The 16,120-nt window shown below is 48.2% G+C and overlaps 1 protein-coding gene across 1 annotated transcript in view; it reads right to left on the bottom strand.

Annotated features, from left to right (window-relative positions):
- The window catches only part of DOCK3 (dedicator of cytokinesis 3), a 218,468-nt gene that overhangs the window by 129,885 nt on the left and 72,463 nt on the right, over positions 1–16,120 (bottom strand). Inside the window, exon 6 of the mRNA XM_090284832.1 lies at positions 9,565–9,713. Within this exon, the coding sequence (XP_090140958.1) occupies positions 9,565–9,713 (149 nt within the window). The remainder of the gene's footprint in view (positions 1–9,564; positions 9,714–16,120) is intronic.

Genomic DNA, 16,120 nt, shown 5'->3' with positions numbered 1-16,120 from the left:
TCTTTCTCTTCAACTAGACTATGAACTGCTTTTATTTTTTAAATGATCTTTATTGTAATCTTTTCCATTACCATTTAGCCCCCTATGGCCCCTCCCCCAGCCATCCCCACACTGGTATCCACGTCCATGAGTCCTCTGTCCTCTGTGCTCAGTCCCTCCACCTGCTCCTTAGTTGTTGTCTTGCTCTGTGTGAGTCTGTCTCTGTTCTGCTCGTTAGCTCAGTTTGTTCGTTAGAGCCCACACATGAGTGAAATCATATGTTTGTCTCTGAGTGGCTTGTTTCGTTTGGCGCAATGCTCTCCAGGTCCATCCGCACTGTGGCAAGGGCTGAAACTTGCTGCTTTTTTATGGCCGAGTGGCATTTCACTGTGTAAATGGACGCTTAGGCTGCTTCCATATCTTGGTGATTGGAAACAATGTTGCAGTGAGCATAAGGGTGCTTATGTTCTTTTTGATTAGTGTTTGGTATATTAGTGTATTCCCAGAAGTGGGATCGCTGGGTCACAAGGCAGATCCGTTTTTAATTTTCTGGGGTATCTCCATTCCCACCAATAGCGCAAAAGGGTTCCACTTTGTTCACATCCTTGCCAGCACTTGTCTGCTGGTTGATGGATGATGGCCGTTCTGACAGGTGTGAGATGAATATCTTGTTGTGGTTTTAATTTGCATCTCTCTGATGATTAGTACTAAACTACAAGGCCACAGTAATCAAAACAGCCTGGTACTGGCATAAAAACAGACACACAAATGAATGGAACAGAACAGACAGCCCAGAGACAAGCACACACCTTTATAGTCAATTAATATTCGACAGAGGAAGCAAGCATGTACAATGGGCTAAAGATGGTTTATTCAACAAATGGTGCTGGGAAAACTGGACAGATACGTGCAGGAAGATGAAACCAGACCACCTCCTTACACCACCCACAGGAATAAATTCCAAATGGATTTAAGACTTAACTGTTAGACCCAAAACCATAAAAATCCTAGAAGAAAACATAGGCAGCAAAACCTCAGACTTAACTTGTAGCAATATTTTATCAGATATATCTTCTCAGGCAAGGGAAACAAAAGAAAAAATAAGCAAATGGAACTTCATCAAACTAAAGTTTTTGCACAGCAAAGGGAAACATCAACCAAATTAAAAGACAGCCCACAGAATGGGAAAACATATTCGCCAATACATCTGATCAGGGGTTAAAGAAAGAACTTACAAAACACCACCAAAAAAACAAGCAATCTAATTAAAAAATGGGCAAAGACCTGAATCGACACCTCCAAAGAGGATATGCTGGTGGCCAACAGACACGTGAAAAGATGAACTACTTTTCAAATATGCTAGCAGAACTAATTCCATAGGCTCTTTCTGTACATAAAACTTCCAATCATTTAAAATAAAGTCATGCGAACGTTTAAAGTGCAGATTTCTTTCAGTTATAATTTACATTCTCTTTGTATGAAAATATATAAAAAGGTTAATGAAATTATAAGACTGTCAAAATAAAAATGGGAAAATCCTACCTATAGGAAGAAGGTAGAAGCAAACGTACTAACTGTATAGGCTAATATGATTATATGGTTAAGAATTAAAATCTAGACATGCACTTCCTAGCAGGCAAGAAAAAAGGAAAAACATGGTTCTATTAAAGGATAAAAACTCAAGTTCTTCTTTTCCCTTTTTATTGTTCTTCCAGTACAGCTGTCCCACTTCCCCCTTTGCCCCCCTCCGCCCCTCCCACCCCCATGCCCACAGTCAGTTCCCACACTGCTGTCCACGTCCCTGGGTCATTTTTTCTATTGACTATGATAGCTGGCATTATCCTGTAACAGAAGAACCTGAGTTTTTAAAGAGGAAAGAACTTTTCGGTACTAAATCCTAAAAATAGAAACGTCACGGTCTTGCATGATAAGAAGACCACTAATACGCTGTCGGCCTTAACCAGGACGGTTTGCAGTTTAATGAAGGATTATGCCGTCGAATCTGATTACTGCCGTTAATGTACTTAAATCTATAAGAAACTTTGTCTTTCTACCGCTGGAATCCTAGCTTCTTGTATCAAAGCAACACTCCTATCAGGCACCTCTTACCAACTATGGTTGACTGTCTTGCAGTCACTTGGGGCCTCTGGCCGGTACGGCCACCGGCACGTGAGGCAGCGAGGGCCACGGGGGGGCAGGACGGCTGGGGCACAGCCTCCCCGCCTCTCGTGTCAGAAAAAGCAATCCACGTCATAAAGGTAGCTTTTCAGATACGGCCTTAAATATCTGAAATACTTTTACATGCATGTGGAGAAACAGCAAATAAACCACAAAGGATATCAGCATTTGTATTAGGGAAGTGGGGTTATACACGTGAGCATTTGAAACAGTTTCTAAATTTTCTGTAGTCATGCTGGTGAAACCTTTTTAAGTACAAAAATGAGACAAAATTTTAACCCCTAGAGGTCACAGAATATGTGGCATTCTAAGTGTTAAAATTAAGTAACAAAAAGACCACGCGGGCAACCCAATCGCACCAGGTGTCTTCAATGCAGCGGTTCAAGGAAGCGGTCCAGACGGACCTCCGGGCCTCGGGTGCGGTGTTCCTGGCGGTCAGGGCCCCGCCCCGCGGTGGGCCCGCCCGGGGACGCATGGCCACGCCACCCCTGTCTCAGCCCTTCGGCCCCCGCAGCCCGCCTGTCCCCTCGCTGTCCACCCGCACGCCCACCCACTCACCGCCCAGACCTTTCCCGCGCCAGACCGAGAGGGTGAGCCCCAGAAGTGGGGCAGCTTCCAGGCGGACACGTGCCGGCGTTCATCAGGCTCGCTGTCCCCCGAGAGCAGAGTGATGCCCCTCACGTCACCGGGGCGTCGTACCATTTAATGTCTCGGTTTCATTAGAAAATAAGAGCATGACGAATGGTGACTGAGAAAAGAGAAGGCAGGCGCCTTCCGCTACACTCATGTTCAGTGGATGAAGAGCGGTTTTCAGCAGCTGAACTGGGGGGCCGTCCTCACGGGAAGGAGGGTGACGCCGCAGTGAGACGCAGCCCACAATCGCCACAAACGGCCCCCGGGAGAAGGCTCCCGATGGGCCACCCTCAGAATGACGAACAGGAAGTGCGGGGACAGGCAGCCGCAGTCTCCTCTCCACCTTCACGGCGAAGGGCGGCCGTGCTGCCAAGCAGTGGGCGCGCGGGCTCCGAGGCCAGTGCCTGGCGTGGCCTTGGCCTTGGCCTTCCCCCGAGCCGCCCTGTCTTGCCTGTCGTCATAGGCGGCTGTAAGGACGAATCCACGTGACGCACTCGGCACAGGGCCCGGCACTGCCAACTGCTATTGCTGCTGTAGTTCCATCACTACGTGTCTCGTCGCCAGCCACCACACGGCTGAAAGAAGACGGACTGTGACCAGAGAGAGACATGTCTGAGTAAGACTCAAACAGACGGACACAAGCAGGAGACACACAGCTACCTGTGTCTACACACAGATGGAGTAGGGAGCTCAGTTTTCAAAAATGGTCCTAATTGCTTAGGTGAAAAGTCCTCGAACAAATATTTCGTCTTCCTTCGCCACCTACCATTGCTCACTCATTCATTCGTTCCAGTGATTCAATAGATATTCACTAGCACCTGCTCTGTGCCAGGCTCCTGCCGAGCTGGGGCCCACAGCAGTGGGTGAGAGACACGGCCCCGGTTCCACGCTCTTTCTGGTGCGCTTCTCTGAAGGCCCTGAAGCTCCGTATCAAATTCTTTGAATTTTACATTTCTTCTGAATGTTCTATATTCTGTTTTGTTTTCTATTGTACATTTTTCTTCTGGGGTTCCTCATCTGAACCACAGAAAACAACCGAAGTTAATTAATTACACACAATAAATGATTTAAGGCATTAGGACTTAGTTCTTCAGAATTGTTTGAGAAAGACTGGACTTGTTAGGATTTCTCGTGGGCTGTGCCCTTTTCTGGTACTCACAGTATCCACGGCATACAGACGGTAACTATACTAATGGAAACATGGTGCATGTATATAACAATAAAACAGGGTAAGATATAACTAATTAGCTCCCCTTTCCTGAATATTTACTGGGGTAGGCATTTTATGTACACGATCTGTAAATACTGTGGGAAGCAGACAGTCTGAGACCCATTTTATAACCGAGGAAACTGAAGTGGAGGGAGGGTGACTCTGGCTCGTTCAGGAAACAGAGGCGGGCTTGTCTCAAGCCAGGTCTGTCTCCCTCTGAACTTCGGTGTCTCCACTGTTCCTGCTGCCTCTCTGCTCGTGACCATGCGAGTTAAGCCCTAATGGCTGTGATTGTAATTAGTTCAGTGCTAGCAGTGAGCGGGATGATTTCTGTGTCAACACAGCAATCCAGAGAGTAGCAAAGCCCGCCTGGTACATGGGTGACCACCAGGCATCAAAACAAGCCCGTTTTATTACTTAGATTCATTCACGTAACGCCTACTAAGTGTGGGCGCTGTGCTGTGCTAAGTGTAGGGTACGGGGAGAGCAAAGAATGTGTGTGTGTGTGTGCGCGCGCGTGCATGTGCGTGTACGTGTGTGTGTGTGTGTGTGTGTAAGGCAGTCACTGAAACATGATGACCTGAGAGAAGGACTGTGACACAGTGGTCCCTGACTTCCTGAGCAGCACAGGACACTGACTGTGGGACCCACACCCTGGTATCAGAAGAGGCCTGAGAAGTCACTGGAAACCTCTGCTCATTTCAGACGTCCTGAAGCTGGAAAAATATCCCCAGGTCCTCAAAGGGAAAGGACTGAGTCAGAACCCTTCTGACCCTTAGATAAAAACTTACTCGGGAAACGTGCTGGGTGGTGGGTGGATGGCAGTCACTGCTGCCAAACTACAATTCAAACACCGCCGCTTGTGCCGCGTTCTCCAGGCGCAGGTCCCAGGGCGTGGGGCATAAACCAAGCGGGAAGGTCGGGGGATGGGGCGTGAGGGTGTGTGAAAATCTGCCAGAGAAGGCAGAAAAGAAAGGCGGAAGAGGGAGGGACTATAAAAAGGGAGAGAAAAGCTAGAAATTATATATTTATTGGGGATTTCCCTTAAACACCGAAACCTCACACACAGGTAGTTTTCTAAGGCAAAGATCAGTCAGGTTGAGTCGGTGCTGGGCTGATGCAATTCTGACCTGGCCGTGCCGTACGTACCGCAGCGATGACCTCAGAGACGGAGAAGAAACTTCTGTAACTGTCTTGAGGGAGGTGCTGAAATTACTAAATTAACACATTAAAATTACACTGCTGGACAAATTATTTTAAAGTTCCCTTGGAAAGGGTGTAATTAACTGACTTGTCCTTTGTATGGGAGCCTTGAACACAGATACATAACGGCTCGTGAACTTGAACAGGACTTTGTGTTATGCCCTATCTATAGTTTGGTTCCTAAAAATATAAGAACACAATTTTATAAGTGCTGATTCCTACCTGATACAATTTTAATAATTTTTACTTCTGGAATGAGTCTATACACTGAGTCAACACATCACATACATTTAATGCCCAAATATTCAAATTTTTACCAAGTAATTATTAAACTCAGGAAACAAAATAAAAAGTGTTATTATGTCGCTGAGGAAAGCTCAGCATTTGAATTCTAAATAAAAATGTAAAGTGCCAGTTGAGTTTCTGTCCTTGGAAGTTCTAACTCAATTTTAAATCAGATACATATTATGGGACATACAGTACTCAGCAGAAGTATAGAAGAAAGATCAGATAATCCGAGGACTAGAACTACTGGCAATGATTTGCCTGGATTTAAGACTCACACTTAAAAATGATGAGAGCCAGAGCAAGGGCTGGGGGCCAGTCCCGGGTACAAACCCAGCGCCACCCCTCACTACGCAGCACTGGACAGAGTGTCTGGGCCTCGGTTTCCTCATCAGGTAAAACAGAGCTCCTCTCCCGAGGGCACAACGGCCTTTCGTTACAACAGTGCACGTGAGTCAGACCACGCACTCGTCGCAGCGGCAGGGGAAGAGGTACTCACGAACTATTAAACGCTGTCATCAACAGCTTCTGAAAGAGGTTCTGAGAAGGCAGAGCTATAAAGTCTCTATAAGAGCTTATAAATAATATTTAATCACCTCAATTGAAATATAAAAAGCCACTCGGCAAACACTGATTGTGCGCCCGACACACGCCACCGTGTGCTAAGCACCGACATTTTATGGCCCTTACGAAAGCGTGGCGGGTGAGAAGTGGGGCACTCCCGGGGCACAAATGAGGACGATGGGCACAGGGACCAGTGCTCAGCTGCTGTGGGGAACAGTCTCCGTCACGCAACCGAATAGCACGGAATGGCTTCATTTCTGCAGTGTTCCACCTCTTCTTTCAAAGTAAAAAGGAAATTTTTTAAAAGAAATAGTTGAAGTGAGAACCAGAGAGAAGAGTCCTATTGGTCTGTGGAGCAAGATGTCTTTTTCCTTTAATGATGACAGACCTACAAAGTTCTCAGTTAAATTTTTAAGTGACTCATTTTTCCACTGGAGGGAAAGGGGAAAATGGAAAGGAGAGGAAGGGGGGAAAGAAGTGGGAGGGGAACAGCAGGGAGAAGATACAGAGAAGCGGGGAGAGTACGAATCGGGAGAGGAGGGGGGACGGAAGGGCAGAGAAGGGGCATTGAACTATGTTCCCAGTTTTATTTTTTTCATTTATTCAAGTGGACATATAAATACTCCACCCCCCTCCAGACATAGACACAGACGGACAGACAGACACACACACACACATATTGCTGAGAAAAAAAGGTATTCACGAAGGTGAAATAACTGTAATTTACTGACAGGCGTTTATACTGGTCTTCGCCTTTTTCCAATGCTTTCGACTTGTTTCCAAGCTATCATCTCTACGTTTTTAGATTTGATTGCAAAACCTGGTATTCTCCCAAGCTTTGTTATATAGAGGTATTGATATCTCTAAGACAATTCTCTTCTTCATTGACTGGTACGCATAGTTACTGTAACAGTGACTTATACAACTGTTAGCGTTACCAGGTCAAGGGTAACAATTCACTTGGCTCCTGGAAATGTTACGCGTGTAATTATTTTTTTAATAAGCGCAACGATGCCGTTCTACAGCAGAGCGCGGCCTGGGGCCCTGCGGCGAGTGGGCGCGCTGCCCTGTGCTGAGGTGCGCGCTGCCCCGTGTAGCCTGCGGAACACCTGAGCCCACGCGTATCACGCACGGGCCTGTGGTGTGTGCCGCACGGCCCTACGAGCAGTCAGGAGACGGTGTAATATAAGCAAACAAGGACGGGCTCCTGTCACCTCCAAGGTCACAAGTAACCAATGTAGGGTGGCGCCTCCTTCTTTTCTGCTGAGGAAGAGCACGGCTCAGAGCCTGGCCCGCTGTGCATTACAGTCCGTGTCTCCTCTTCCCTGATTTATTCTTCCAGTTCCTCAAGAACACATTCTCAAGTCCCTTGGTAAGAAAGGGGCCAGGAAAGACGACTTCCGCATCCTTGGATATGTCAGAATAGCTTTATTTAGCCATCACACGTGACTAGATAGTTTGGTTGTTTATAACATTCTGTCTAGCAAATCATGCCCCAACCATTATATTCTAGCATCCGGTGTTACTGATAAAACTTTTGAGGCCAACGTGATTCTTATGCCTAAGACCTGTTTTGCTGTCTGGAAACCTTTTGGGGTCCTCTCATCACCCCCGAGATACTGAAATATTTTCATGTGCCTTGCTGGGGGTTTTGGGTTTTTCCCCATCAGACTGTGTATTTGGTGGTCCCTTTCAACCCTAAGACTCCTGGTTCTTTGGCTCTGAGAATTTTTCTTCTATTTTCTTTAGAATGTCTTCTTCTTCTTCTTTTTATCCTCACCTGAGGACATGCTCATTGATCTTTAGAGAGAGGTGAAAGGAGGGAGAGACAGGGAGAGAAACATCCATGTGAGAGAAAAACACTGATCAGCTGCCTCCTGACTAGGGACCAGACCTGCAACACAGGCATGTGCTCGGACCAGGAATCGAACCTGTGACCTTTCAGTTCATGGAACGATGCTGCAGCCAACTGAACCACACCAGCCAGACCTAGAACTTCTTCATTCCCTCTTTTTTTCCTGAAAATGATAAAGCCCACTGGCTTGAATATCTGTATTGCTCTTCTTTCTTCAATTTCTGCCCATCTTTTCATTTTCCTATTAACAACATAAAATTATCTTCCTATTCAGTTTGGAAATCACATTCTCTGTTCCTTTTTCACAGCATCTTATTCTACATAATGGATCCTCTTGATTCTCTTGGAGGATACTCGGAGATTTTTAAAAAGCTCTTCCCTCATCTCTAATTCTCTCTGGGGCCAGGTTATTTCACTCAGGGCCAGGTATTTTGTTCCCCAGTTTCTGTCTCTTCCCTATGGAAGGGTTTCTTCAAATATTTGGTGATACTCAATTGTCCGCTCAGGTTGAAAAGGCATTAGAAGAAGTGGGGGAGGTTTCTGTACACGGGTGGGTAGCTGCCAATTTCCTCCTTCTGGTAAGTGGAAGGGATCATTACAGTCTGAAATCCTTAAATGCAACAGGGAAGGCTCCGCAGTCAGTCCCAGTTCACACTCTTCCCCAGTTTCCCCCAGGCAGCTGGGCTTTGCATTTGCTCATCTGAAGGGGAAACGCCTGGCTGCCAGGCAGTGTCTCAGGGTGGTGGACTCTTCCTCTGACGGACTTTGAAGCAACCCCCCCGTTTTAAGTGTGCCTCAAAGGCACACTCCCATCTTCCAGGAGCTACTCCTTTATTAGCTAAAACTGCCCCCACATATACTTCCCAATTTCTAGAAACGGGTTCATATATGACCTTTATTGCTGGCCCCCTTCCAGTTCTTTTTATTGTCTATCATTTCAGTGATGTCCTGAGAGAGAAAGGAGCCAACGACTTGTACTAATACCCTTCAGGTATATGCACACCTTAAGCAGGAGGCAACCTGGCCACTTCAAAGGTCAATCGACCTGATTTTAAGAGAATGAGACAAAAGTACCAGATAATTTATATCAATTGCTCAGTCCAGGAAGAAATAAAATCTGAATGCTACTGACTCTAGCTTCCTAAACCAAAGACTTGGGATTGTAGTTGTACAATCCTAATGGCAACAGCAAGTAATCACACCCGTAAATGCAGGACTGGACCTGAATGAAAATTAGTTTAGAATATCCTAAGGGACAGATGCAGAAATTCCAATTTGTAGTATATGCTGATTTAGAGTCATTGCGTGACTCTAACATGTAAAGGACACCAAATTCACATGGTTTTAAAAGGCACTAAAGGGTGAAACAGAAGCATATTCTAATTACGGGGATCCCTCACGGAGGAACTGGGGGGGGTCACGTTGTCTGATGTGCTTTTCCAGAAGTGAACGTGGAGGCCGAGAGCCAGGGAGCCAGTGAGCGCCCCTCGCTGAACGAAAGGCCACAGCACAGCACTCACAGGAGACGGGACCGGGGCCTGGTGGGCAACAGGGCAATGGCTTCTGGTCGCTAAAGAGCAGCTTTGCTCGGGTACCAAGCCCATGACGAGTTATCACAAAAGGGAGTGACAGACGCCCAAAGGACAGTCATACTTACTCATTCCCCCAGTCCAGGCGCACGGTGATATGGCGCTTAACCTCCCGCACCTGATCCTGAGTCAGGTGACCCGACAGTAGCTGCCTTCGCAGGTCAATAAGTTCATTCATCACATGGCGGAGTTTGTAGAAAAGATCTACTTTGTGTTTCTGAAAGGGCGTTTTTGGTGTTGGGTGAAATAAAAGAGGGATATGGAAAGGGAATGAAAAAAGAAAGAGAAATAATTAAACTATGAAAAGTGCTCATTTCTCTAAATCTCTAAAAAAGGCAATGTAAAGAGAAGCTTATTTAAGAATCATAAAGTCCTTAGTTTGTACTGTCTAAAAACATCTCCCCAGTGACATCTGACAACTAATATAAATGACCCGGACCAAGCACGGTGCTGTGTATCTACGTATGCTCCATCCTGGGCGACTCCTTTCCCAGTAAATCAAAGCTACGGGACTTAATCGGAGCAGCGTTACGCAGGCGCCTCGGTCTGCTTTCTCGGACGGGAGTGACCACGTCTGCAACAACAACGCCTCCCACCACCAGCGACCTCTCTGGCCTTTCCAGGAGCCGCTCGGGCTGGGGGGGGAGGCGCAAGAAGCCCTTGCCCTATTTTGAAGGTACGAAGGTTTCAAACTAAAGCCGAAGTCGCTGGAGAACCGTTCACTGCAGGTTTCCAGGCCTCAACCAGCCTTAATTAGCTTTTGTAAACAGTACGTGTCCCTAGTGTCACAGATTCCTACTCTTTTTAGTTTAATAAAAAGTGTGACCTTTGTACGAGTTAAGTGGGAACCTTTTAATGAACCCGACGATGTCAGAGTGACTGTATTTACAAGTAAAAAGTTTAAGTGCCATGACGTACGTACTTGAGCAAAGTGATACACTTAAGAACACAGATTTGAAAACTAAATTCCTATTTGCTCACAGTGAAATTCTGATTTTGGAATTTTTAGGTTTTTATTGTATTATGGAGAAGCATAACTTTATACAACTAAAATTCTTGGAATGTCACTTATCTTAAAAGAACGTTTTCAAGGACAGACCCACCGACACCAGCGCCATTCCGCCGGGGGGCGTGGCGCGCTGCGGCGCCGCGGGAGTTCTTCCAACAGGAACCACCTGACTCGTCAGGGGCACTGACCTCTTTTTCTTTAGGTTGTCAAATGAAAATGACAGCAACCAATACAACAAGAGCCACGCGGTGTTATGAATTTTAAAATATATTTTGGGTGTGCCACGGAATTTTAATAATTAGTTTGTGTGCTATGACATAAGAAAGGTTAAACATTGTTGCCCTGTACTATAGTGTTGGTAAGGTCTCTATCTGAGATTTCCTCAAAAAGGGGGCTTGCCAAAATAAGCTTGGTTTAAGGGGCTGCAGATAAAATTAATTATAAAGCAAACTAAAAACCAGTACAATCAGCTAATGTTTTTAGGTGGCAGTGATCTGACGACTGAAAAGTTCGAAGCATCATCCTACGGAGAGATCATCTAATGGAGCATTAGACCTTTAAAGGGCCGTCTTAGAGAGAAATTATTTTTGCCCGGAAGACCTTGGGAATCATGCGCTCTAACTATACTTCAAATGGCACTCGTCCCTCCTGTAGTCGATGAACATACGAAGAAAAGTCACGCACCCCGAAGGGACACACACTGGCAGGAAGGCGGGACTTACAAAGTCTTGCCAGCCCGAAAAGCAGGAAGGCCTAAGCACCGCCTCGTCTGGCAAACTGACATGTGAAGACAAGCAGTAAAGGCAATGCGGATTTGATAAAACAAGGCTACCTGCCCAAATTGACAACAGAAAGTCAGAATTGTCATTTTCCCATAAGCCCACACACCATAACCCACTGCATATATACACGAGCACCTATTCATTCACTCGGTTAACAGATGCTCACAGAGCACCGGCTGGGCGCTGTCACTGGATTGCCATCAGAAGTTCCTGCTCCCAGGATGCCTTCATGCTCCAGAGCAGAGACGAACAAAAAGAAAACAAAGAAGGGACGGCAGTGGGAAGCTCTAAGGAAAGAAACTAAAGCAGAACAGGACGGGGGCCCGGGGCGGGCTGCCTGCGGGTGGGAGAAGGCACTGTTTCGGGTATGGCTGTCAAGGGAAGGCTTCTCCGGGAGCTGGACTCTGAGCAGAAACAGGAATGAAATAAGGGCACAGCATCTGAGCACCCTGAAGACGTTTTAGAGGCAGAAGAAGAGAGCCAGAGCGAAGGCCCTGGAGTGAGAGTGGGCGTGGCGTGCCCCTGGGGGACAGAGGGATCGGCCCACCTGGGGCGGAGTCCAAAAGGGCAGAGCAGCGAGGAGCCGTCAGAGGCGACAGGGACCAGGGCAGACAGGCCTCTGTAGGCTGTCTTCAGCTTTTATTCCAAGGAAGACGGGACGCCACTAGAAATTTGCAGAAGAGTGACGTGATGTGACTTAGGTCTGGAAACACCACTGCGAGCGTGCCGCTGAAGGGAAGCCACCGAAAGGCGAAGAGGAGGGCAGGGCCCCGTCCGGAGGCTGCTCACTGCAGCACCCACAGAGGGCTGGCCGACGGAGAAGGCAGGAGTGGTGATGACACAAATGTCAGGGCTTAGGGTTTTGACACGGTTTTCTGCTGACAGATCAGGGGTAAAAGACGAAGTCAGAGATCACTCTTTTGGCCTTCCAGTCAAGATGGCACTGCAGGTACACACAGTTCACCTCCTCCCACAACCACATCAAAGTCACAGCTAAGCTACGGAACAACCATCACTCAGAACCACCAGAAACTGAGTTGAATGGAAGTCTGACAGCTATGGAGTCAGAGAAACCACCTCCATCCAGACTGGCGGGAGGGGCGCCGATACGGAACAGCCTTCTCCCACACCCACGTGTGGTGGGTAAAATTTCAGGAGGGCTATCTCGGGAGTGAGGAGTCCCAGCCCCACACCAGCCCCCAAGTCCACGGTTCCAGTGCCAGGAAGATAAGTGCCCATAACTTCTGGCTGCAAAAACCAGCAGGGATTGAGCTGGTAAAAGAAACTTCTGGAGTCCCAAGCAGTTACTCTTAAAGAGCCCGCAGTGGACTTTTTTAGACTCACTCTCTCTGAGCTTCAGCACCAGGGTAGCACCTTGAGAAAAACCAGTGGCATACGGGGAAGAACTAAAGTTTCTGGCATCAAGGGGACAGCTTTCTCGCAGGCAGACACGTGGGCAGAGGCCACTGTCCCTTTCCTGAACCCCCCGCCCCCAGACCCTTGGAGCAAGCAGGCAGGTGCCATATCTGAGACTACACCAATCTTGCTAACACTGTTTGCCCCGCCCTGGAGATCCCCTGAGTCTAGATTCAGAGCTTCACTTCCCCGGGGAACCTCCAAGCCCAGCACAAGTAGCAGCCATTTCAATTGCTTTATAGCTCAGGCAAGGTGCTCCAGGCAGAGCACAGGCGGGGGCTGGCCTTGGCGTGTACCACCCAGGAAACCCCAGGGCCAGAGCACCCAGTGGACAGCTACAGACCACATCAGAGCACCAGCACCCTGTCCCTGCTCAGCTGATCCTCCACCGAGGGCGGAGGGCGGTGGTCAGTGGTCACAGCCAGTCTTTGCAGCTCACTGGCCTGGGTAAGTCCCTCCCACGCATGCGCATTCCAGTTCACTCTCCTTGGCCACCAGGTTACACTGATGTCACACAAACAATTCTCATTATAATAACAATGGCTGGACTTTTTCTGGACAGACCTCCCATTTATTGATTTTTGAGAGAGGGGAAAGGAGGGGAAGAAAGAGAGCTACATCCATGTGAGAGAGAAACATTGACTGGTTGCCTCCCATACACATCCCGACTGGGGACTGAACCCACAACCTTCTGGTGCACAGGATGGAGCTCCAGCCAAGTAAGCCACCCGGCCAGGGCTACGGCTGTTTTTTTTAATCAAGAGTTTCGAACAGATGGTATTTTCCAAAGATGACTATTATATCTCTCATCCCAAGTGCTCTTCTGCAAAAATGTGCCCTTGACACTCCTCTGGGATAAGGTGGATCTATTTCCCATGCCCTTGAGTCCAGGCAGGTCCTGGGGCTGCTCTGACCAAGCAAACACAGGGGCGGTGAGTGAGGCTGGGTTCTAGGTGCAGCCCTTAGCTAGTCCGGCAGCTTCTGCGCTTCCCTCCAGGAACACGTTTCTGAGAGGGTCCCTCTCAGAATCCAGCTGCCCCTCTGTGACATAAATAACAAGGAGAGGCCACAAGGTGACAGCAGTCAGCAGCCCCGCTGCGAGCGAGCCATCCTAGTGGCCATGCCTGGCCCGAGCAGGCCGTCAGACGACCGCAGCTCCTACCGCCGTCCGACCGCGACAGGACGATGAAGCCCCATCCGTGTAAAAGCTGCCCAGTCCAGAGGACAATGATGTATGATAGTAGTTGTTTTAGGCCATAAGCTTTAGGTAGTTTGTATAGAAAACTGTACAGTAATTTTTCTAATAGAGAAATCAGTTACTGGCTCTAATTGTATACAGCTGGGAATACTAACCCTGGACCAGGAACGAAACAGATCATATAATCTGAAAGCAGCATTATTACTACAATCAATGTAGTGCTGATTTCCTTTTCCAGGCCAACCCAATGACCTCTCCAACCAGAGACCTCAACGCCAGAGGCCCCACCAGCTCTGGGGCAACACCACACTACACTCCCGGCTCTGCTAGCAGAGGAGGACGCGCGCCATCCCGGTGAGCAATCTGGGCGCTGGCCCCAGGGCACACGGTCTACCTGGGGTCACCTGACACCACAGGACAGCTGAATGCCCCACTCAGGCTGAACAATCCTTTTCTACTGTGAGGTCTGCTCCTCAGCAGACTAAAACAACGGTATAACTGGGCAGGTGGTAATATTTAGCTTTCCTACATAATCAGCCCTACTTCCTGTCACTGCTAAAAAAGCAGGAAAAAACTTCTAAAACATCCGCGCAGACAGAAACGGCAGAAGTCCAAGCATGTCCGGAGAAGGCGGGATTCTCGGGGACAACAGAAGGCAGCGGGAAACAAGAGAGCGCACATACGAGACGGGCTGACCCCGTAAGAGAGGCCCGGGCCGGGCTCCACGGGCACTGAGCAGAGCTAGAAAGACGGACCGCTGTGGGCGTCACGCACGCGTAGCCACCGGGGCTCAGAGCCACCCTGACATGGAACACACACCTGACAGGCGATCATTAAATGTGCCCCAACACTTTAAAAATCAAGATATACATGGAAAGAATGTTATTTAGGAATGTGAAATACCAGAGTAACTAAAGGAGCTGAATACAATGGGTGAGCAGTGGAAATCAGGAGCAGGGGCAGACAGGGAGAAGAGCTATACCTTTTCATTAAAGGCCTAGTTGCCTTTCACATGCTATTTAAAAACTCATATATACACATCTCACTGATTTTTCTTATAAAGATGAAGTCAAGCCCTGGCTGGGCTGCTCAGCTGGTTGAAGCATTGCCCCATACACCAAAAGGTTGCAGGTTCAATCCCTAGTCAGGGCACGTACCTAGGCTGCGGGTTTGACCCCCAGTTAGGATGTGTATCGGAGGCAACTGATTGATGTCTCTCTCCCTCTCTCTCTCCCTCTTCCCCTTCTCTCTTGCCCTCCTTCCTCCCTCCCTCTCTCTCTAAAATCAATAAAGATATACTCAGGTGAGGATTTCTTAAAAAGACGAAATTTAAAAACCTCTACTGTAAAAGGCCTTCCTCTGTCCCCCACCTCAAGTGGGCTGCTCTGGGTCACAAAGTTAAGCCGAGTCTCAATCCAGCCTTCACTGCTGTTTATTACTTTAAATATTAACGAGTGAAACCAGCCGGACGAGCAGCTGCGCCATGATGCCCTGCCGGAACCAGCACAAAGGCTAGGGCAGGACGCGTCTCGTTCCCACGGTGAGTGAGAAAGGAAACGCATTCCACAGCCGAGGAGGCCGCCGAGAAAGCTGGGTCTCCTGACTACAGCGGGACACCTCTCCCGTCACAGTGTTCACACTGGTGACAGCGTGTACAGGGCAGAAATGACAGCAGCTCCCCTGCCAACCAAGCCCCGGCAGGATACGGTCCTGAGCTGCAGCGCAGAAAGGGCAGGGCAGCAGGTACACACCCAAGGTGGCTGCAGACGCGCCGTGAAGAACACTCCTCCCTCCCGGGGCGGGCGTCCCCCGCCCTCCAGGGACCGCGGGGTTCTGAGCCCCGCCCTTGTCTGCACACACGCAGTTCAGTTTATCGCTGGAAAGCAAGCATGGTTTAAGACTTTTTAAAGCTATTAATTTACCATGTAAGTGATTAAAAAAGAAAAATGAATTCCTCAATGGATTTTTAAAAAGTGATACAATTCAGTACTTATTTATGACGTAAAAGGAAAACCTGAAGAAAAAAAAAACACAAAAGAGAGAGGAAGAGAGAGGAAGGGGAGCGGAGCGGGCGGAAGCGAGCTGGGGGAGGGGCTATAAGTGGTGGTACAAAGAGAGACGTGACCTGGGGTGGCGCACACGCAGCACAACACACAAATGATGTTCTGTAGAGCTGTACACCTTAGACCTATATAATTAACCAACGTAACCCCAATAAA

Source organism: Furipterus horrens, unplaced genomic scaffold, assembly GCF_987537825.1.
Source record: "Furipterus horrens unplaced genomic scaffold, mFurHor1.1.pri manual_scaffold_7, whole genome shotgun sequence".
NCBI classification, from domain to species: Eukaryota; Metazoa; Chordata; class Mammalia; order Chiroptera; family Furipteridae; genus Furipterus; species Furipterus horrens.
The sequence above is the reverse complement of the archived record's forward strand: the minus strand, read 5'-3'. Positions and strand labels throughout refer to the sequence as shown.